The sequence below is a fragment of the Mixophyes fleayi genome, chromosome 4, assembly GCF_038048845.1.
Source record: "Mixophyes fleayi isolate aMixFle1 chromosome 4, aMixFle1.hap1, whole genome shotgun sequence".
NCBI lineage: Eukaryota > Metazoa > Chordata > Amphibia > Anura > Limnodynastidae > Mixophyes > Mixophyes fleayi.
In genome coordinates this window covers 168,085,189-168,108,417 of record NC_134405.1, presented here as the reverse complement: position 1 = coordinate 168,108,417, position 23,229 = coordinate 168,085,189, and the positions used below count along the sequence as shown (strand labels likewise).

The following is a 23,229-nucleotide window of genomic DNA, read 5'->3' as shown; positions in this document are numbered from 1 at the left end:
GTGAGTTCGCTAACTGCATGCATCACAGTGCAGTCCCAGGGACAAGCAGGAAATACCAGGGTGGTCAGAAACAGTGCAACAGTTCCTGTATAAAATAGATATTCTATAATATTCTAGACCTATATTGTCTCTGCTACAGTACCCTAGTGGTAGAATATGCTTTTTACATGCTCTATGTGTTTAAATGTCATAGAATTGGATATTTATTACACCCAAGTCTACGATATTGTATGTTAACATATACAATACCGAAAACGACTTGCTGGGTAAAGTATAAAAATTGAAAAGTTATTTCCAGCATATGGTGACAATGTAAAATATTGTGTTGCCTCATGAAGTACAATTTTGGCATGGCAACAACAGTTTTAAAGATTTGACAAAATACACCCGAAGGGAGTGATTTCAAGTTTGTGTATTTGTGCATGGTAACTTTGTGCATCACGTAAAATTTGGAACACTGTGCATGCACACAATTGTCAGTATTTTGAGATGAGTGTCTTACACTTACGGCCCCTTTCGCTTCAAGTATAGAAAGGTCATGTAGTCACAAATTAAGCACACCCATTTGAGATGTATCTTATTTTGGCATACACATATCTTTGAAGTACATTCCTTGCATACACAAGATGGCTGCAGTATTCAAGTTGATAATGAAGATTCCTCTGAATGCATTCCTATGACACATCTAAGGAAGAACATGACTTAAAAAGACACCTTTGTCCTTCTGTACCAAATATTGTAAAAGTAATAAGATTTTACTGCTAGTTTTGTTAATCTATGTGCACCCTGACCAAATACTCATTCCATGCTACGAATTTCCATTGGAGAATAAACAGTCAACTACATTCAAGAAAGCCCTGCTCTTATATGACATTGATTTAAAGTATTACTAATAAATATTATATATAATTTTAGAACATTTTATTTAATTAAGTCTTGGGGATAAATGTATTAAATAGCGATTTTTGCAAATCGACGATATCCGTTGACTTTGCATGGTAAATTTAAAGTGGCAATAGATTTAATGGCAAGTTTTACCTTTAAAGCCATTGCCGCTTTAAATTTATCAAGCAAAGTCGGGATAACAGTCTTTGCAAAGTCCTTGGCGCAGGTGTTATTAACTGCGATCTTGGGTCTCCCGGCACAGATTCATGAGTGTTGTTCTCGGTTGTAATTTGAACCTTGTCCAGGTTGTTGACTCCTCTGAAGTGGGTGGAATGTGTCCAAGTGTCTCGGTCTGTTTCCCAGGGAAGTGGTGCTTGTTGTCAACACTTGGTACCTGTCTGTCAAACAACTTGAGAATAGGAAATTAAAGTCCATAACATACTCTCCCAGTCCAACATCATGACAGTTAGTGTAACATATCAGGAGACAGTATTTCGAAAGTCCTTTGTTGTCTCACTATTTGTTTTTCTTTACAAGATTTTGAACAGTCTCTCCATTATGAACTCATCTTGAGAATCTAACATCAAGTGAAGTTGCTTGTCAAAAGTAGTTCAATAGGTGACGGGTTATTAAGAGTTGGTTTAGGAGTGATTCTGATAGTGGAGAGAACTAGGGGGCAATGTTTCCGGCCACTCCAATCTAGTTTCAACTATCATTCTATTCAATTCGCTCTAGATAGTACAGAATTTATTTCTCTATTTTCCCACTGGCTTGTGGCTGATAAAGAGTATGTAACTTACCATCACTGCCCATATGTTATAGTCATTATCTAAAAGTTATTACCAGTAAACTTGAATACCCCTATTACTTTCTATAACGCTAGGGATACCATATCTACTTACAAAAATCCTGAGTATGACACAGCAATATTAGAAACATTTGAATGAACATGTACTCAGATATAGATTACATCAGTACACCGGTATATACTTGAGAATCCTGCAAGGTGGCAATTGGATGAAGTTGATTTGTTTTACCCGGAAAAATTCCATCTGTAGGAGGGGATATGGAATGGCTCTATTGGTATTGTCTTCTCAACATTTTTCCTCACTCAAGTAAGACAGGGCATTGCCTTCCTACTAGCTTGAGAAAAAAGTCTGGTGCACAACAGTTTTGCTCTTACCAGCTTGCACATACTTTCTTTACTCAGATGAATCAGACCATGTGCTGCCTCAGCTAGGCCTGAAAAATACGCTCTGGGAGCAATGGGGCTACCTCGTCCATCTCGCCAGATTCCAGAGGACTCCTGACCACATCCCTTCACCTCCCAGACTGCTTTTTCCTACATTTTAACTAATTCTTGTGTGCTATCATTTAAAGAACCATTATTGTGTCAGTTATCATGGATAAATGTGCTGCCCACTTGACAGCTTCGTCTACCCTGTTCTTACAGTCATGTGTGTAGACTTTAATTTAAATAACAGCTACTTCATTTGGTAACTGTGTCACTGACACAAGTCCTCCATGTAATGTGAGTTACATGAAGGACTCATGTCCTGCTATTGTCATAAAAGTTCCTCTATCACTTCAACATCTCTCCCTATCCTAGAAAAGTACTTAAAACCAGTGTATATCAACTGATATACCCTCTGCCAACTCACAAGCCATTCTGAATCCCACAAGTTCAGTTACCATGTTAAGTGAGGAGGGCAAACGGGTTAGTATTTATAGCACCTTCGTCATTTATAACAATATCCAGTACATGTCTGTCTGACTATGAAAAATATAAAACATGAAAATTTTACATATTCTAAAGGGTGTCACTTATGTCAGGTTTTGTGGCAAAAGTCTTGTTCAAATGTTGAACATGTTGAACATAGTCATGCATATCTGTATGTCTGCCTAATTCATCTGCAGCTAGCCTTCTGTCTCCTTCTACCCTTTGTGCATCTAGAGGCACACTTTTTACACCTTGCTCAGGAGACACATGCAGTTTAGGCAGAACTCAGGAGGGGAGATACCTCATGCAATCTATAAAATGTGAATCATATTTCCACAACAAAACTCCTGCTTAAAAATCTGCAGCTTCTATAAGCATAAAAACACAACCTTTAGCTTCCTTATTTGTCAGTGTAGTGTGTGTACCCCTAATTCTGTCAATTGTCAAAAATGTTCTAACCCCATGGGTGAGACAATATCTCAAGTATTGGACCTTTGTCTGCCATGGCTGTGATCCACCCTTTTTGTAACCTCATGTTCTGTTACCAAGAAATGAATGAACAAATATTTAATTTGAAACACTGATGATATAAACAAATTAGGATACAGCAATACTATTTTCATACTGCACCCCTTATTTGGTTGGAGAGATTGAAAACAGTCACGCTAGGCTTGTGTCCTGATATTGAGGTTGCCTGTAAACTTTTGGGACAGTGTCTACATATTTTCTACCTCTTTATAAGACTTAGGTATGGACAGTTAGAAGTGTAAAGAATGGGAAATAAGACAGCAAAGAATAATAATAACAAAATGATTTGCAGAAAAACAGGAAAGCAGGAACGCAGAAAAGGAGATTTACAGCAAGATGAGAGCTGGACTGAGCCCTCCGGGGAATTGGCTCTCAACTATTTCATTAATCCCCTTAAAACTTAACTAATCTATGACCCTTCTCCAATTCTTTTTAAAGTTAACAGGGAGTTACATTATCTATCCAATCCAGGGTCGTCCACATTTAGTTCATAAGGAACCTCTGATCACAATAATTCTACAACCTGCGATGGACTTGTGGCTATAACAGTGAAGTGCAAAAATATTAACCCTTGTGATGCACACTCATTATCTCCCATATGTGGCTTCCTGGAATACATAAAAAACACCATTAGAAGCAGAGCATATTACACACTTCATTTTAAAATATAAATCTCAGTCATAGAAGTTATCATGAGCAACTCTAGAAGAAAGAGTGTTAAAATGATACAATGTTAACTTCATACTTACCAACTTTCAAATGTTGGTATCCGGGAGCCTGCGGAGGAGGTGGGTGTGATGGGGGGCAGGCCTCCGAAATGCGTGTCATTTTGGACCCGCCCCCGTGATGTCATGATGCAGCGGGGGTGGGGCCAAACGCCGTGATTCACCAGGAATAGTGGCGTTTGGGAGCTAATTCTGCCCACTTTACTAGGAAGTGGGTACTTCCTAGTGAAGTGGGCAGATCCGGGATATTGCCACACTCGCCCGGGAGTCCGGGAGACTCTCACAAAATGCGGGAGTCTCCCGGACATTCCGGAAGAGTTGGCAAGTATGGTTAACTTTTGTCTTTAAGGGAAGAATTTTGCATTTCTCCTGCAATCCCCATAGTTAATAAATATATTTCTCTCTGGCTGTCCTTGTCTAAAGAAGAGAGGAGAGAAAGCAAAGTTTAGTTCAGAAGACAAACAACACATTTTTATTCCTTTACTTTTAATCCTTATCATCAACCAACAGCAAGAAACAAAAACAACAGAAAGCAAAAAGAAAAAGTCTATATCCATTCATTGGCAGCACCTGTTTCTTATGTAAATCATTCCCTAGCAACTGTTATGTATTGTTCTAACTTTCTAGGCTCATTGCAATCAGGGTCAATTAGCTAAAACCATTGTCTCTACACAATGGATATCTCTCAACCTGCTAATAGTACACATACATGAAACCCTATTTTTCCTGTAGGATTTCTGAAACTAGGCCATTACAGCGATACAACCAACTTATTTTACTAATATTAATAAATGGCACACTTCTTTTCCCTGGCTGCACTTTTGTTATTATCCCTGTAAGGTGGGGAATGTCACTTTTGTTATTCACTTTACATATTGAGTTTGCCACTGAATGCAATTAAATGCCTCTCTCTAGACTGTTTGAAAAACTGGTCTCACTAGATTCAATTACTGCCTTTTGTCTTGCCTATGTGGCACTTACTGTACTTCTATTGCAGGGCTTTTTCTAGATTCAATCACTTCCCCTTCTATTGCAGGGCTTTGACACAAACACACAAACAGAAACAAAATGTAAACAAAAAAATACATATAAGTTACTCATCTTCCTCTGAAAAGTTACACACTCAATACAGAATATCAGTTACATTTGTTATTTTTATAAGTTTTTTTATATTCAGTTTATATTTTCCCTCCCCTGCTCGCCTGCCCGCAGGGGCACGCTTTGTGCTCGTTTCTCTTTGCTTCGTAACGCTAATTTCCACTGTGCACGCGCTATTCTGCCACATGCTCCTTTAATTCTCAGTTTTCACAAACATTTTTATCTCTAACTGTACTCAATACCTCTGGATCCAAATTACCAACCTTGGGAAAGGGTTTCACACATTCATCGGTCATCTTGACCTACTTCACAGTATGCCATTGCATACTTACCTTTACAGCATGCCATTGCATACTTACCTTACATTTTTCTACTCACAGTCACAGACCCTATTGGGCCTTCTTTGACCTTTACGTCGGTCACATCGGCCATCTCACGCATTTGTTTAGCACCCATGTGGAAATGGAATCCTTAACGCTTCGTGTTACAAAACTCCCACAAGAGATTTGTGGTGGTCATGGACGAATTCCGTAAGCTGAGTCCACTCAATTGTTATCCACTGTTTACCACTTAACAGTTTACAGTAAGGAATCCTGAAGCCTAAAAGATAATAATTAAATAATAAATAATAATAATAATAATAATAATAATAATAATAATAATAATAAATAATTAAGTCTTGGGGTAAATGTATCAAATAGCGATTTTTGCAAACCTACAATATCCAGCAACTATGCATGGTAAATTTAAAGCCAATAGCTTTAAAGGCAAGTTTGACCTTTAAAGCCATTGCCGCTTTAAATTTATCAAGCGAAGTCGCCAGATATCGGAGATTTGTAAAAAGAACTATTTGCTACATTTACCTGCTTCTTACTAAGTGTAATGTTTGTTTTATCGCTATCAACAAACATTGTCCAATGCGATTGTGGTTCCAACGCTCAAAGAGAATTTATAGCAAAAGATAGCAGGATTTACAGTAAGGCATGCTGAAGCATAACAGATATAACAATAAACAGGAAAGTATAAAGCCGAATACATTACATTTTCATTAGCGTGTCCTGGTCCCAGGTCCATGTAGTTTGCAGTCAGGAAGATAGAGATTTACACTGGCCCAGGAGCTTGCTTTTATGCAGTTTGAATTAACATAAACATTCATGATGTCACAAATATACACAGATAACACTAAAAGAGGTCTTCATTGGTCCAGGGTTAATGATGTTCCCGTTGTCTGCTGGACATAGGTCAGTTCATTTGATATTCCAACAAAGGAGGGTGCTGTTTACTCCAACTGTTGCCTATGTGTCTTCCCGCCGAACAACCAGTTTAAACTGACCCATAAACAAAGTAATTTTGAGAATTGTTCTCATACTGCTCATAATTTGTGACCGCTAGATGCGATCGCTACTCTGTCAAAACCAGTTTAATGCTGGTGACCTAAGCTTTAATATGAGACCAACCTTTTTACCTTTTTGAGGACCTAAACCATAAAATACCTTTACTATAATGTTATCTATGTACAATAACCTCTCATATATTTTACTAATAAATAAAAGTGGAATGGAACCTTAACAAATGTGTACTATTAATAAGTGTAATTGTGAATGTAAATGTGTGTGATGTTAATCCATGTGATTGCGTCATTACTTATGGCATACTAATCGCAATCGCACCCTTAAAACAATATTAATCAATTTAGCTTACTTCATCCAATTATTTGACTTCCACATAAGTTATAGAATTTAACAATTAAAAATAAGTTAATCAAATATATACTTGTTTAAATTGTAATCAAGAAATAATGATGATAGCACTCTAATGCCCGTTTATTTTTTAACAAACAGAGCCTCAGATATGCAAACATAACGGAACAGAGTATAAGGTAAGCTATTGTGATACAGATACAGTCAGATAACTAATTTCAACTGTTGCAATTTTGTGGATTTTTTATTTTTTTTGTAGACTGTATATGCAAAATTAAACAAGATGGTTTGTCTTGCCAATATAACCAATATCCTATTTATATTAGTTTGCTAAATACTCTCTAGCAGAGTGGATATATCACTTACCTTTGCTGTTGCAGTTCCTTCTTCTATGGACTAGGCATATGCAGTTCTCTGTCTACTTCTGGTCTCTACTGCCACAGTCAATGATTTAAACTGAGGAGTGAGGAAGACCATTCACACTAGTCAGAGCAAACTCAATGATGTGGGATTTGTGATGCACCATTGGCGGCAAGGAATAGGCAGAGTAGTGTATATACTTGGCCCATCAAACATGTATTTGCAGCAGGAAAGGTAAGTGCTTCATGTAGTCTACTAGATATAGAAAAGGGGTTAGAGTTGCTTAACATTATTTTAAGGGAAAATGAGGTGTTAAATGTTGTATAATCTTTTGCTTGCTAATAGTCCCTGTTGTTACACAAATTAATAGACACATGTATCATGGTCTGAATCAGATTGGCCTGAACTATATAACATTTTGTAGCAGTTGCACTTGCCTTATATTATTCAGTTCAATAGATGTGTTACCTGCCATTGTGTAAAAAATACTTCCAAAGAAGAAGAACATAACTGGAATATTATAAAGGAAAGACTTACAGTATGTGGTAGTGTATTAAATGAAAAATATATTTCTGAAAATTTTCTGAACAGTTATTAGTATGTCTTGCAAAGTAAAATGTGGGGAACTAATTAAAAAAGGGCCTCATACATCCCTACCAGTCAGGAAGGGATGACAAACAGTGTCTAACCTGGAGGGATTTTTAGAACTTGTGGTGAGGAAGGTGGTACTGTTCTCTTCAGTGCACAAAGGAAAACAGACCCCCAGTGTTGAGTTATTGTCCTAGCATCAGAATGCCCCTATTAACCCAAGACGAGAGGGACAAATCGGGTATCCCCTCGCTACAGCTTGCAAAGAAAGATTTCTAATGGGAAGTGTCAAGAAATAGGAGCTTTCCTGTTTGTCTGATCTATCATTTGTGCAATGATCAGATAAGTGCCAGACTACTCCTTATTAACCCTTGCTTGTCTGGCTCAGAATTCTGCTAATATATCTTGATTGCTCATTACCTCCTACTGTGTTCTGTCCTTTCCACCAGACAGGTGTTAGATCAACATTTGCTACTACCTGAGCCTAAGTGCTAGGCACAACTGAGTACTGTGGAATGTAACGAGTTTCTCGGAAAAGGGGCTGCTATTGGTGAACATCTCGCAAAGCGGTTCTAGCAGTTGCAGATCTCAGGCTACTTTGCCCTAAACAGGAAGCTTGTTGCCCTCCTCCATAGCACACATTCTATCCCACACCGCCAAGGAATCCCTATTCAGAGTGGGTAGGCCGTCAGCCAGCGGTCTCACAGCAACATGAACCCATGACAGGTCTACCAAGGGAAGACCAGGGGTGAGCGCTTTCTCTAGATCGACCCAAGGATTCTGACTAGGTGGAAAAGACCAGCCATGCAATTGTGAGACAATGCACACTTCTTGGTATTTAGCAAGACCGGGCAATGTCAGGACCCCTGATGCTTCTGCAGAGTCATACGCTGGAAGACCGTGCGTGGCAGTTTTCTAGGCACAGGTCTTCATGAGGGCCCTTAATTTAGTCAGAAGCCACAGAGGGAGAAGGAAGGGGAGCATGAGAAATAGATGCATCATTTTTGGCAAGAGCATCATCTTAAAAGCCGTGATTCGTCCCAACTATGAGACCTCATTGCACATCCAAGAACTGATCAACTGGCAATGTTAATCGGGAGGGCCTCCGTCTTGGAGGAGTTCAAATTATATACAGAGACTTTGCTATTTAAAGTCAGAATGTAATGGAGCATCACCAGCAAGGTCTCAGGGTCGGAAACGAAAAGCACCACGTCATCCGCAAAGGGGCACTGTCACGGCAATAGGGTTTCTGGGATACATCTAATGGATTCCAGAAACAGGGAAACATGGAAACAGGGGAGACCTAAACCCACGACCAGAGACTCACAACCTCCAAGAACTCAGAAACTCAGACCAATATAGTATCACAACTGGGACTGAAAAAACTCAAAACTCAGGCAGTGAATATACAGTGGCGGCAACCTCCTGAACAGAATAAGCCTGGAACTGGCTCTGGACAACTCAGGACCTTAGGTAGGTCTGGAACTGAAAGTCAGTACCCTGAGACACAGAGATGGCTCCAGAAGGTGGATGACTCAGAACAACAACCTACTACCCCAGATAGCTAGTAGGAGAGACGGGAAGAGATTGAAGAGGGATGGATCCACTCAGAAGGTAACAGCTGAAATCTGTACATGATCAGAGAGAATGAAGGTGAATCCACTCAAGCAGTTAATAGCTAAGATCTTTATTTCAACAGGTAGGATGAAGCTGAATTCACACAAAGGGTTAATGGTTACAGTCTGTATTACAGCAAACAGGATGAATTCAAAAGGGTAAATAATTGAAATCCGCACCACAGCAAGCAGAGTGAATATAAATCCACACAAAAGGTAAATGGTAAAGTCTGGAACAGCAAACAGGATGAAGTTGAATTCACTTAAAGGGTTACGGTTGCAGTCTGTATCACAGCAAGCAGTATGAATGTGAATCCACACAAAAAGTAAATGGTTGGAGTCTGTAACAGCAAACAGGATGAAGCAGCAACAGAGATGAACTGGAAGTAGGTGTTGCACTGGCAATTAGCTGAGTGTAGGAAGTAACTTTTATAGTCTGCAGAGGAAGCTAATTGGTCGATGAAGTCAGGTGCTCAGAATAAGCAGGATGTAGCAAAATGTTTCAACCAAGATGGCAGCATCCAGTACTGCAGACAGAAGTCACACTTGTCCCAGAATAGAATGCTGCATTAGACCAGGAGGGTGATATATGATGATGTGGTACTGCTGAGTAGTGTAAATAGGGCTAAGACCCCAATTCATGACAGGCGCACCTTATGGGAAAAATTGTTCAAGTCAAAGTCCGGGAGATACAAATCCATTCAGCAAGAGGCTCAAAAACTAGGAGATAGATAAGGGGGAGAGAGAGCAACCCTGTCAGGTGTTGGTAGTGAAGAAAAAACATTTGCAAAAAGTCACTGCTGAACACCCAGGCAGAGGGAACCACAAATAAAGACGAGAATTGCATTTAGAACTGCACCCTGAAAATGGTTCAAGGACCCCTTTCATGTAAGTCTATTGGATCCTATCAAACGCATTTTTGGCATCCAAGGAAAGGAGTAATCTTTCACCATTGATGTTGTAGATGTGTTCAATCCAATTTAGAATGTGACTCAAGTTATCTGAGGCCTGCCGTCCAGTAACAAATCCCATTGGATCCAGGTGGATCAGTGTTGGTATAATGGGAGTAAGCCTATTTGCAATGAGTTTGGCAAAATATCCGTATTCAACAGGGCAATATGTCTGCAGTTCTTACGGTCAGTGGGGTCCTTGCCCAGTTTAAGGATTACAATAATATGTGACAATGCATCTATGTAGGAAAACACCCCTTTGCTGTACCAGAGTTGTAGAGATGCTCTAAAAAAAGGCGGCTACTATAGGTGAAGACCTCCGCCATCTTGTTCTGTGAGTTGGTGATCAGACCATTAGCTTAACATGGGGACAATAAAATTATAGACTGTAAGCTCTCACGTGCAGGGCTCTGTCTCTCTTCTGCACCTCCTTTGTCAACCTCATCTCTATTTATTCTCTTTTTATTTGGAGTTTGAGAGTTCTCCCCCTAATTTGGGAGTCTCCTGGACATTCTGGAGGATTATGGAACTGTATAAAAAAATGTGCTTCTTATAGCTATATACTGAAATTAAAAATGTTTCTGTGATATAATTTCAGGTCACCTTAGTAAATCCTACTCTTCTAATATTCTAGATAAATGACTCATTCAGAGATCCAGAAAATCCATGTTTGGTTTACACTTGTGATGTGACTGGCTTGACAGCATGGGCTGACCGATGTCTAAAACAGAAGTACTGCACAAAGGTAACATGTAGGACAATCTTCTCTCATGGAAATCACACTGAAATTACTTATTGAAACCACCTGATAGAAGTAGAAAGAACAGCAAGAAAATAATACAAACACTACAAAGCCTGCTATGTCATTGTAATATATTTTTTTACTATATGTACTTTAAGGGCCTGATGCAGAGTTGCCGCAAAATGGGTATAATTAACACTAAAAAACAGACACAATAATAGCATATGTTATAAAGATCCGTGCAGGTTGGCATCAGTAGTATATGCTACTGGTTTACACCATGCACACAACACAGACACTTAAGTCCCACTTGTGCACGTGTTTTTATTTATTTGCAATAAATGCATCTGCTATTAAACACCCCAAAAACTTACAAAAAAAAACAACTGACAGTCCAGTGTACAGAAAAAAAAAAATTGCTTAAACATATACACAAAGCATAATATATGCCCAATCGAGAGAAAAAAGCACCAATCAACTTATGCAGGCAACCACAAACAGCCAATTACTATGTTTCACTGTAGCAGACATTGTTTTACTTTACTCAGACTATGTTAGAAGATCCCCCTCCCTCCTCTCCAGGCTCAGACTGGCTTAAGTGGCAGAGTCATGCAAATCTGCATGGGCGCATATGCTTGTGCAGAATAATTTTAAGCTATTTGAGGCTATGCAGATTGTCGTGGTACTCAGTCCTCAAATGTATATTCAAAATAACATTTTCTTCACTATCATTTACTACTTTTTATTTACATTTATCTTTTTAGGACAGAAGAACTTATGATGAATTTGGATGCTGCTATACTTGTAAGTGAAACTATGTATCCATATGTATAGAGACTCTCCATTATGAACATTACTTGTACAAATAAAACAAACATGTATATTTTCATATCTTAAACATTAAGGTAAAATACATAAAGACTTGTTTTCTAAATTCTGCATAATATGCACATGCACATTGAATGTAACTATGCATAATGGAGACTAGCACACACATACATCCACTTCACAGTTTGGGAGGCTGAGATAGGAATGTGCATGGTAGAAAAGGCAAAAAAATGTTAACGTTCTGCCTTAAGGACTTTGTCTAATTACAGTTTTTATTTTAAAGTACTGCCAGAGCAAGCCTTATTTATATTTTAAATAAATCATGAGTGTGAAGGGATGTCAAAGCTATATTTACTATGCACCTCTATTGTACATTTCATTGTTTTTATTACATTATTAGTTCGTTGCTTTCCCATAAAAAGTGTGTGTAGCTATGCATTAAATGTAAAGGCAGCCACCAAATGTTTGCCATCTTCAAGCATATGTAAAAATAAGGTAGTTATTTGGGGGGTAAGGCGCTGCAGTCACCTGATAAAGCGGGTATGTCTCTTAAGGTCACAGTCTCTACCCCTTATATCTAACTTGCATGTAATAAGGAACACCCTGACCAGTCCAACTCCTCAGAACATGTTGCACCCCAGCAGTGACCACCATTTTCATCCACTAAGACATGCACAGAAATAGGCAGATGTGATCACAAAACAGCTCTGGTACTGCAGGGCTACATGATTTCAGCTTTTTAAATGAACCCTAGTAAATCTTACCCTAACTTTGAAATAGTACAGGTTATATTGTGGTTTATACATTTAGCATAAGATCAAAATGCGAGTTGGTAGATAAATAACATGGGATAAGGTCATAATTTAAAAGGTTCTAAATCTGGTTTAGGTGATATAAGGTAGGAACAATATTGGGGAGATTGGAATTGGTGAACAAGTAGACATAATGATTAGGTCAGAACACAAACAATAGTTAATGGGAATGAGGATTAAAATACTTTAAAATAATTTTACATGAACTAATTTGGCCATGGGTCCCAGGTTGTCAAAAAAAAGAAGAAGAATCATAATTAATATAGTTAATATACTTCATGTTGTATATACTAAATCTTGAGGAGGACTGAGGCATGAGCAGGGCAGTCCGGGCTCCTGCCGGAGACAGCTACCTGGCTGTTCGCTGCACTACATATATGTCTGATTAGTTTATTAATATGTTTTGATGTGTTGGGAATTAAATGTGTTAGGGTACACCAGAAAATACTGTGAAAAATTAGGGTCTGTCACCAAGTGATTAATTTGATGACGTGCTTGATGTGGGACCAGTAAGTGACCAATTTAGTACAGGTCCACCAAATATGTGCAAATGTTCCTCTTTGGGTGCAATTCCCCCAACATAGGTTAAATGTGGTTGGGAAGGAGAGGCAAATGCTGAAGGTAACCAGAAAACATTACTAATAAAGTTACAAGTTATTTCTTACTTGGACACAGATAGATCTTTAAGGTTTGCTTTCTCTGATGGACATCCAATCTTCAGTCTCCATGATCACCCCATCTAACACTCCCATGTCATTTTTTAAGACTCTTTATCAGATTGTGTATATGGTTGAGATGAACCTCCTGAAGGAATTATGAAACAAATACATTCTAATGTGATGTGGGTGATATAAGACCTATTAATCTTTTGTGAAGGGTAAAAATTATGGAAAAAGTCAGTGGAAATTAGCAGGCAAGATTGTATTTCAGAAAAATTAGGCAGGGTACCCAGGATAACGAGGTCATCAAGAAATCTGATATTTATTAAGGTCAAAATTAAGAAATTGTAGGGTGTCATACCTAGTTGAAATTTATTCATTAAAGGGAACACTTTAGGGGATCTAAAAGCAAAAAATCCATTTTACAGGATTGGTCCCAAATGCTTCACAAAATTATGTTGATCAATTATCTTCTGTAACTTTTCATGCTTCACCAAGCCAGCGGCACAGTAGAGACAGGTATAGCATGAGTTTTTTAGCCAGCAGCACAGTAGAGACAGGTAGAGCGTGAGTTCTTAGCCAGCGGCACAAAGGAGACAGATGGAGTGTGAGTTCTTTAGCCAGCAGCACAGTAGAGACAGGTAGAGTGTGAGTTCTTAGCCAGCGGCACAAAGGAGACAGATGCAGCATGAACAGTTCAGCCAGCAGTATGGCGGACAGGTGCAGCTTAAGCAATACAGCCAGCGGCACAACAGAGACAAGAGCACTATGACCGGTTCAGCCGACAGTATAGCGAAGACAAGTGCAGCTTGAGTAGTTCAGCCAGTGGCACAGCGGAGACAAGTGCAGGGTGAACGATTCAGCTAGCAGTATAGCAGAGACAGGTGCAGCTTGAGTAGTTCGGCCAGCGGCACAACGGACGGAGACTAGTGTAGCATGAGCGACTCAGCCAGCAGTATAGCGAAGAAGGGGTCAGTGTTACGACTCTGAATGGTTTTGTAGATCCCTTGCCTCTGTCTATAGAACTTGCCCTGGAGTGCGGAGTCTAACGGGTAGGAGGTATTCACCAGGGATCCCCGCAAGGGGATAGGGACTCCGCTCCTCCTATTCCGCAGGTCGCGGTCTCCCAGGCAAGAACTAACAGAGGATAGTGGAGGCAACACACAGGGGATGTTACTGTTCACAGGATAAAGTTCACGGCTCATAAACTTAAGTAATAGTAGTAATAAAACACTGGAGATAGTAATAGTGCTGCAGGACAATGTATTGACTGATGGTACAAAGAAACAAATAATATATATATCGGCAGATACTAGACACACGGCAATTGGACTATAGGCAGAATGCAGATCACATCATGCTACTTCATAGTTGGTAACTTTTGACAACAGCATGGGATGAGTAAAACAATAGTTCAAACGTAAAGATGATAAACTGAGAATACGTAGATCCAATAATGTAACACACGGCAGATAAATGTGAATCACTGGTACAGCAATAGTCCCAACAGAATGAAAATGTAGAACTGCTGATCCGAAGACAGAGATGATTCTACGTAGCAGGTGAGTTACAGGTATCACAGTAATTCTCAGGATGGAAAAACAATAAACGTTGAACTTGTTGGTTCTACAAGTAGCAGTCCCAGATGATGAAGATAAACATAAAGAACGTCAGACAGTTCCTTACCTAGAAGTAGCGGGGAATGAGGAGGATCCAAGCCGTGTGTAGAACTACTGATGACAGGTACCCTCAGTAATAGAATTATCAATGAATCAATAGGTAGGATCAGCCGAGTAGACATAGGAACTTGAGTCGTAAAATTAGCCACGGATGCAACAGACAACTCGCAGAATAACTTCAGCGTGCAGGTAACAGTGGATGAGAATATCCGATGGGTCCAGCGTAGAACTACAAGTAACAGGCACCCTTGGCAGCAGACAGTAATAGTTCAGCGTGCAGATGAACAACAAAGAGGAGTCTCAATTGAACCCAGCATGGAAGTACAAATGGCAGGAGTGCAGGAGTAGCCACAGGTGCAGCAATCAACTCACAGTGGTAGTTCAGCGTGCAGGTTTGACAGCAACGAGGATTTTCAAATGAGACCAGTGTGGAACTACAAGTAACAGGCACCCTTGGCAACAGACAGTAGTAGATCAGCGAGCAGGTAACGGCAGCGAGAAGTTCAGCAAGCAGGTAACAGCAACGAGAAGTTTGGCAGAGGATAAACGAGAAGTCAGGTAATGGCAGCCAGGACCTAATGCAGACTGAGTAACATGAAGAACAGGCAATGAGCCAAGGACCATGGATAGTTTAAATAATACTCCAGAACCAATGAGAATCGGGAGGAGGTCCAAAACTAGGCAGCAAGGAACACCTGAGTAAAAGTAGTGTCTTAGAAGCAGGAGTAGACTCAATCCCAGTTTCTAGAGGAAAGTCACAATGCCGGCACCTATCTTTGGGACCGGCGTGTGACAGGCAGCTTGAGTAATTCAGCCAGCGGCACAACGGAGGCGCTGAGGATCCAAGGTAAAACACATAGGAGACAAGACGGTAAATCTAATCAGGCAGGTAACTTGATCAACAGGCACTGAGGAGAAGGGGGAAGTGCCTTTTGAAGTTTGGAGCCAGTCTTAGAGCCAATAGAAAACTTGCAGAGAAGATAAAGGATACGGTCCGCGCATGCACAGCACCAAAGTCAGAACGCCAGCAGCTACAGCATGAATCAAGGAGGAACAGGTGAGTGTGTCGGTCTTCGGTTATGGAAGCCGAATAACCATCATGTGACAGGCAAACTTAAGGAAAGTAATGGTGAGCTTGCTTGTTTTGTCAAGGTGGACCCAAGGTAGGGCCCTATCTGTTTGATAGTGTGTAATAGAGTATGTGGATAGTGTATAGAATAGTAGATGGTTTGAAAGTGTTTCTTACTTGGCATAATGTTATGCATGCCTGCTGTTTTCCTATTGGTTCACAGAGCCTGCCTTGCTATATTCACTAACTTAAACTGAATGCATATGCCTGCACAGCATTTTTCGGTTTTAGCCTTGGTTTATTAGTCCACTAACAGGGCAGGCTCCAGAGACCAAATCTGGGGATAAGTTTTATATGCACAGCCATGCCTGGCGCCAAGACTAATGTGCAGAGTATGACTGCTATGTGCAAAAGAGGCTCTTAATGCTATATATTTTGTTTTGCTTTCTATTCATGGAAAGTCTAAAGGCAAATCTCCCCATGGTGAGTGGGAACTTTAAAAAAATAATAATTTATTATAAAATGGCACAGGGTGCCACATTACTGCGCTGCACATAACATTAAATTCAAGTGTAGAAAATTCTGATGAAATATTTATCAATGTTCAACATGATACAACCGTGGGAAAATTAATTTTTAATTAGGTGGAAGTTTTGTTCTAAAGCTTCCCTAATTCATCCCCTGCTCCTTATCAGCTTTACAACTGCAAACAGAGTAGGAAGCATCAGGACTGCTTGATGTGGTGGGACCCGACTAGAGTATCAGTAGTGTAGGGTCAGTGGGAAACAGCTCTCCAGGTCTCCATAATGACTGATTATCAGTGCTGCCAGGAATTAATATAATTGAGGGAAGTTAATGTTGAGCAATTGGGGGATCAGTTATGCTGATCCTTTGATTATGAGAGTGAACTGGTAAGAAATGTTGATAGCATTTAGTATGTTGAATGGGTTATTTTTATGAGACTGAGGGAGGTAATGAGATGTTTAATAAATATGATTGGAATTAATTGATGGTGTAGTTGAATTAACAATGGGAATGATGGGAATGAGAAGAATTTCAGTCATTAGTAAATATAAAGTGCATTCACATCAACAATGTATGGGTAATAGACAGCTCCTTTACTGTGACCCAGCTAGTCCCCTCTTCCAATAATGTGCCCCCTTAGTAGCTATTGTCTGGTGATCACCAGACAACATCACCATAGACTACAGAAAGTGTTAAGTCCAGAGATGGGGGGAGGAGTTGGGCAGATCTCCCCATCCTGGTTTCAATAAACACAGGGTCACTGAAGGTCATATGCTTGACCTTCAGTGACAAGAAAGGTTGACTGTTGCTAAAACTGGGCTACCCAAATTATACCTATTCCCTCACATTTTATTCATTTCATTTAAGACCATTACAGATTAGCAAAAAAACTAATAAAAAATGCATTATGATGTGGATGATGGATTATGGTGTAGAATCCTGCTTTTTTTCTGGTTGGAACAGTGGATTGATGTCAAATGAAGAACCACAAAGTATTCCTTGGTGGTATTTAATACTTGCCCCACATACTGACTATGCCCCCTCCTCTGTGCTCTTCCGGGGAAGGGGGGGGGGGGGTAGCATGTCCCTGCTCTTTGCACCATGACTTCTAGATACACCTCTGTTTGATTTCCTAACAGTATAATGAGGTTTAGGCTCAAAGTGAGCATCTCCCTCAATTTGCTCATCATTCTCATCAGTGTTAACCCTAATGTCAACCCAATATAACAGTGTGAAACTCTGAACTGTCAGAGATACAACTCATGGACACCCTTAGGCTTTCCTCAGGATTGTATGAAGGCCCAATTGATTCTTCTTCAGCCTCAGAGTTCCTCTTCTGAATCTTTAATAGGCCTGTTTTGAAGGTGACGGACCTATAATAAGAACTTGGTGACGCATGAAAAGTTACAGAAGATAATTGATCTTGGTGGGAAATTACTTTTGCACTGTGCATTCTAGTACAAGCACATTTAAGACCAGTGCTAGTAAAAAGTAATTACTTGTAACTATAGGTGATGTATGCAATAATTATCTTTTTGTTTTCATGAAATTCATCACAATCATTACTCCCTTACTGCTTTTATAAAAGGGCATCAAACATTTTTTAAAGGACCCTGTCTGGCATTTTCTTCTCATATGGCCTTCACCATGGCCTATTAATCTCGGAACAATACATTTCTTTAAATAGTGCTTTGTGCATGCTTATTGTGTGTGTGCTCCTCTAAGTGCTCTCTCTATATGTAGTTCTTTCAGTCACTTTTTGCCATTGCTCTGTCACAACATATTGAATTGATCAGACAAATGTTTTGATCTGTCATTTACAAATCAACAATATTGTTTAATGTTAGATTTTCAACTTAGTAGTAGTAGTAGTAATAATTGTTAATAAATAATATTCAATATTAGTTCAACTAGTAGTCTTCTTGACTTGAATGGATTTTATTGCTCTCTGATTACTTTTCTCAGGGTATCATAATTTTATTTTAGATAACAGTTTGCGTATCTAATCTTTTGCCACTGCAATAATTATGCTTTATAGATATTTGATATTTAATTATGAAAGTTAAATATTACAGACTTTTTGCAAAAAGACAACAGAGTTACAATGACCACTGTCTGGAAATATAATTATTTATTTTAACTAGTCCTGATAATGGTACCTTTGCAGTAAGTAGATCATCGATCATTTTTGTGAGAGCAGTGTCAGTGCAATGTTGGGGGCGGAAGCCTGATTGCGGTGAGTCGAGAATGGAGTGAGAGGAGAGAAAGTGAGACAGATAATTGTAATCGCTCAAGTAGTTTGGAGGCAAAGGGGAGAAGAGAAAAAGGGCAGTAGTTGGAGAGAATGGCTGGATCGAGAGATGGTTTCTATAGAATTGGTGAGACAAGCGCATATATAAAGGAGGATGGAAAAATGCCAGTGGGGAGAGAAAGCTTGAAAGGGTGAGTTAATGGGGGGGCATGAAGTGGAGAAGATGGAGTGGAGAAGTTGGGAGGGAATAAAGTTGAGGGGACAGGTTTTTGGGTCAAATATAGAGATGAGAGTAGAGACTTTGTCTTCAGTTACTGGAGAGAATGAATTATGGGTGGATTGGGGAGTATAGGTGAAGGTGGGTAGAGTAGGTGGAGTGTGTGGAATTTGGCATAAGGAAATAACTTATCAAATGTTTTCGTAAGAGCAAATGGGGCAGATCAATTGGTAGAGGCAGAGGTAATATTCAAGCTACAGCCGTTAGAGGCAGGAATAGTCATGATCTCCAGTGGTGGGGATAGCAAGTCATAGGATTGTGAATGAAAGAACAATACAAAATGACAGTTGTCACACAGAGGGAGTGATATATATAAATATTGCAGAATACAACGTTTTTGGCATTCCAACATCTTGGGACAGTGATATTTTGCCTTGCTTTCAGATCTGAAGTGATCAGGAAATTCAGTTTCAATTATGAAAAATCTGAATTGTCAGATACAATCCACTCATCTCTGCTTAATACAGTCCAGGCTGATCTAAACAAGTTATCTAAATGCAAAGTGACAGCCAGCCCCTATGGAGAAGGCTACATATATTGTACTGCAATACTTTAAAAAGTTGTGAGAGAGAAACATGTTCAGAACAAGGACTGACAGTGACATATTTTCCAAACATTGCAAGCAAGCTATTGCAGTTCTCTTGATTAGCCATGTCCTAAGGGGAATGTTACCAGGTTCGACAGATGAAGTCAGTTGTCACAGTGGAATATTGTTTTTTTTATTAATTCCAGACTTTAACAGATGTTTTATTTTGCATTTTTCCTATATAGGCGACACATCATGTAAACCAACACCAGCATCTATGGAATTATCTATTATGTACTCGGATTTAAAAGATAAAGTTCTACTAAAATGCTCAGCTTTTGTTGAAATGGCAAAATGCAATGGAGAATGTAAAGATAGTCTAAGGTACATTTTCACAGCTGTACAATCTGTCTTAAAATAATTTTATTAAGAATTGCTTAACACATATAACCCTGTGTCACATATATATAGTATTATTTTATGAACTGTGTACCTTCATATTCCATATGATACCATAATAGATAATAATTGCAAAGAACTATAATATTGAAACCTGTGTACATATGTTTCATACTAAAAGTAGAAGACAAAAAAGAATTCTAATCCAGATCACAAATATACCTTGTTCTGTACCTCATAAATGTCTTTTTTTCTATAGCTATTAGAGGAAAAAAGGGGATATATTCTTATTCAGCAGGCTTATCAGGTGGTGCAGGCAAGCAAAGTGTGATACAACAGAGAGTCACTTTGGATATGTCAAGAGAGGTCAAAGCCTGTATGTGTTGGCTTCACACCTCAGCTAGTGTATATATATATATATATATATATATATATATATATAGTGCATTTTGACTGTGGCACTGGGCTTGAATTTATAAAGGGTGAGTGCCCATTTTTTGTGTAATTTCACATATATTTCAGTTCTACACTTACGTCTGCAGATACTTTAGGTTATGGGGTGCTCTTTATGTAGCACGACCTTTTAAGGCTATGTTACATATATAAAATTTTATAAATAGAGAGGGCACTCACCAACACATTAGTTTAAATAATTTGCTATTGCACGTGTGCTTCATTATCCAGATTTCAAGACAGTCTCAACAAGTTCTGTTTGTGTTAGTGCCATTGTCATCAGTGTCGCTACATGCAAAAGAAAACGCAGTTAAAACACGAGAATGAATAAAGTTACATTAAAACAAAGACATTTGGACTGGATGACCACCTTCCATCATGCTTCATGTAAAAATATAGGGTTAAGGAGTAGCCAGTTCGGATTAACTGTTGCTGCTAAATTAGCAAGATGACTAAATCCATCCAGTCCTATGGCAACAAACACTGTAAAAATATATACTTAGCTCTACTGAATAGGACTGTGCTGATTTAGTCCACCTATACTTAGAGCTCCAACATAAACTTATGCAACGTTGACCAGCTCCAAGTGCCAGTAATGGGGGATCACGTGGGGCAACCCCCTCTATTTGCTACTTAGAATGAAGGACTTAATGAGAGCAGTTGACCAAAGTGGATAACACCTTTAGTTCAGAACTGGGTAATGCAAGAATGAGAATCATACAACTTCCCAGAAAACATTCACTGGAATAACCATGACAATTAGTAGTGCAATGACTTGTCATTTTTATAATAGAAAGGAAACTCCTGAATAACTGCTCTGTATTTTTCAGATATGACACCGATCAACATAAAGTGATAAATGATTGTTTCTGCTGCAGAGAACAGACATCTGAAACCAGGAATATTATACTTACATGTAATGATAAGAGCAAGAAGATATATCCATACAAGCATATTACATCTTGCAAATGCAATGCTTGTTATACTAAATAATTATTTCTTAACCTTCATTTCATTTCTTAAATAATCATTTATTAACCTTCAAACATTGATTAATTTAATGGAAATTAGAAAAACAATGAAAAACTAAATCATGATCTGCTAATGCTAAGCTTTATTGGTACAGTATATTTGTAGTGACCACTGGGTTATTATAATATAGCATATATTATAATGTGTATTCATCAATAAAATATAATTCTTTATTATTCTTTCTCTTGCATGGTTTATTTGATACATGTAAATACAAATTTATCTAGCACCAAAGCTCTCAACATATGAAACTGTCTGCAAGAAACACATAACATTAGATTCATTAATAGACATACATTTTCATTTCTATTTCAGCTATATAGAGAAATACATTAAGTGAAAAGCTAAAAATCAACAAGTAATGTATAACATAAAGTAACAAACGCTAAGAATAAACAAAATACACTTACAGTATGTGTAATAATACTAAGAGTATTATTTTGCTGTTTAATATACCTGTTCTATGTTGATTGATGTTACACAGGAGCCCAGGAAGCTGACCTATTTCTTAAATATGAGGTCATGAAAATATGACTTCTTATTTGCCGATAAGTGGTTTGTCTCTCCATGCTTCTGTGTAGCCATGATCAGCACTGAATAGGTGAGTTATGTTAGCTGTGCTTAGTCAAAAGACAATGGGATAGTTGCTTTGTACAGCTTGGAAGGAGTTTTGTAGGATCCTCACTGAATTGGCAGAAATTGTGAAATTTTATTTTTGTTTCTCTCTGGTATAATCCTGGTGTGAAGATACTGGGTTGAAGGTAACCTTCTGTGCCGCACAGCTGGCCTGCCGTTACCTATGCAAGGTTCAAAATCACCTAGGCAAATATCTGAAATAAAATAAATAGTTCATTTAACAAAAGGGTAGTACCAAACAGCAATAAACATATATGAATAATAACCTGCAGCAAATAACACTATAGTCTGGCACAGACAACATACAGGGTATAATGAAAACACCTCACCAGTATCCTAGTCACTCTCAGAGACTGCTGTCTGTCCATCCAAGCTTCTCCCCTTCTCTCCTTTGAGGCCACAAGTAAGGCAGTGGTCCTGAGTCACTGTCACTCCGCTTTTGGCGGACACACAGCTCCTCAAGACCTGGAGAGGTCGTTCAGGGAAAAGGCAGTACTCCAGGGACTGATTGTCCCTTTCCAGTCAGGGGCAGAGATCTGGATGTCAATGCCAGCCTGACTTCAGCTATCACTGGGTAGCTAATGCAAATTGGCTGTCCTCTGGAGCTCTCTTATAAGCCCAAAAATGATCTCATCAGCAATTTCAGGACCTGCCTGATTGGTTCTTTCCTAGGTTTACCTTTTTCACAGGTAAACATACAGACAAAGGGATAGCAGATGAGCTACTCTTTATATAATTAAAGATAGGTATAGTTCTGTGGCTATACAGCAGAGTTTGTTTAAACAGAAGAGATCACAATCCAGACAAATTACATTTAAATACACAATTCAGTCATCTGTAATTGAACATTGAGCTCTGTCTGTAGACATTTTCCCTGTCTTAATACATGAGACCTCCTGGTGTGATGTACATTCATACAGGACTGGTGGACAATAATCCTTTTGCCTCGGCTGAAACAATGGACTAGTCTGCAAGATAAGAAAAACATACTGGCAGACATTTTAACTAATTTTAAATAGAATATATACAAGTTTAAATATGACTGACAAATATGGGGAACCAAAGGGCTAGAAAAAGTATCACTTTTTATAGTGCACAGTTTGTGAGATACGAGGTGCAGACTGGTTGAGGTGATATTAATACCTCGTTTCACCACACTTGGTCACATATT

The 23,229-nt window shown here is 38.8% G+C and overlaps 1 protein-coding gene across 1 annotated transcript in view; it reads left to right on the top strand.

Moving 5' to 3' along the window:
- The window catches only part of LOC142150773 (integumentary mucin B.1-like), a 57,947-nt gene extending 36,349 nt beyond the window's left edge, over positions 1-21,598 (top strand). The window contains exons 11-15 of the mRNA XM_075205965.1: positions 6,798-6,835; positions 10,805-10,915; positions 11,677-11,716; positions 19,784-19,922; positions 21,221-21,598. Coding sequence (XP_075062066.1) covers positions 6,798-6,835; positions 10,805-10,915; positions 11,677-11,716; positions 19,784-19,922; positions 21,221-21,383 — 491 coding nt within the window. The 3' untranslated portion in view covers positions 21,384-21,598. The remainder of the gene's footprint in view (positions 1-6,797; positions 6,836-10,804; positions 10,916-11,676; positions 11,717-19,783; positions 19,923-21,220) is intronic.
- The last annotated feature ends 1,631 nt before the right edge of the window (positions 21,599-23,229 follow it).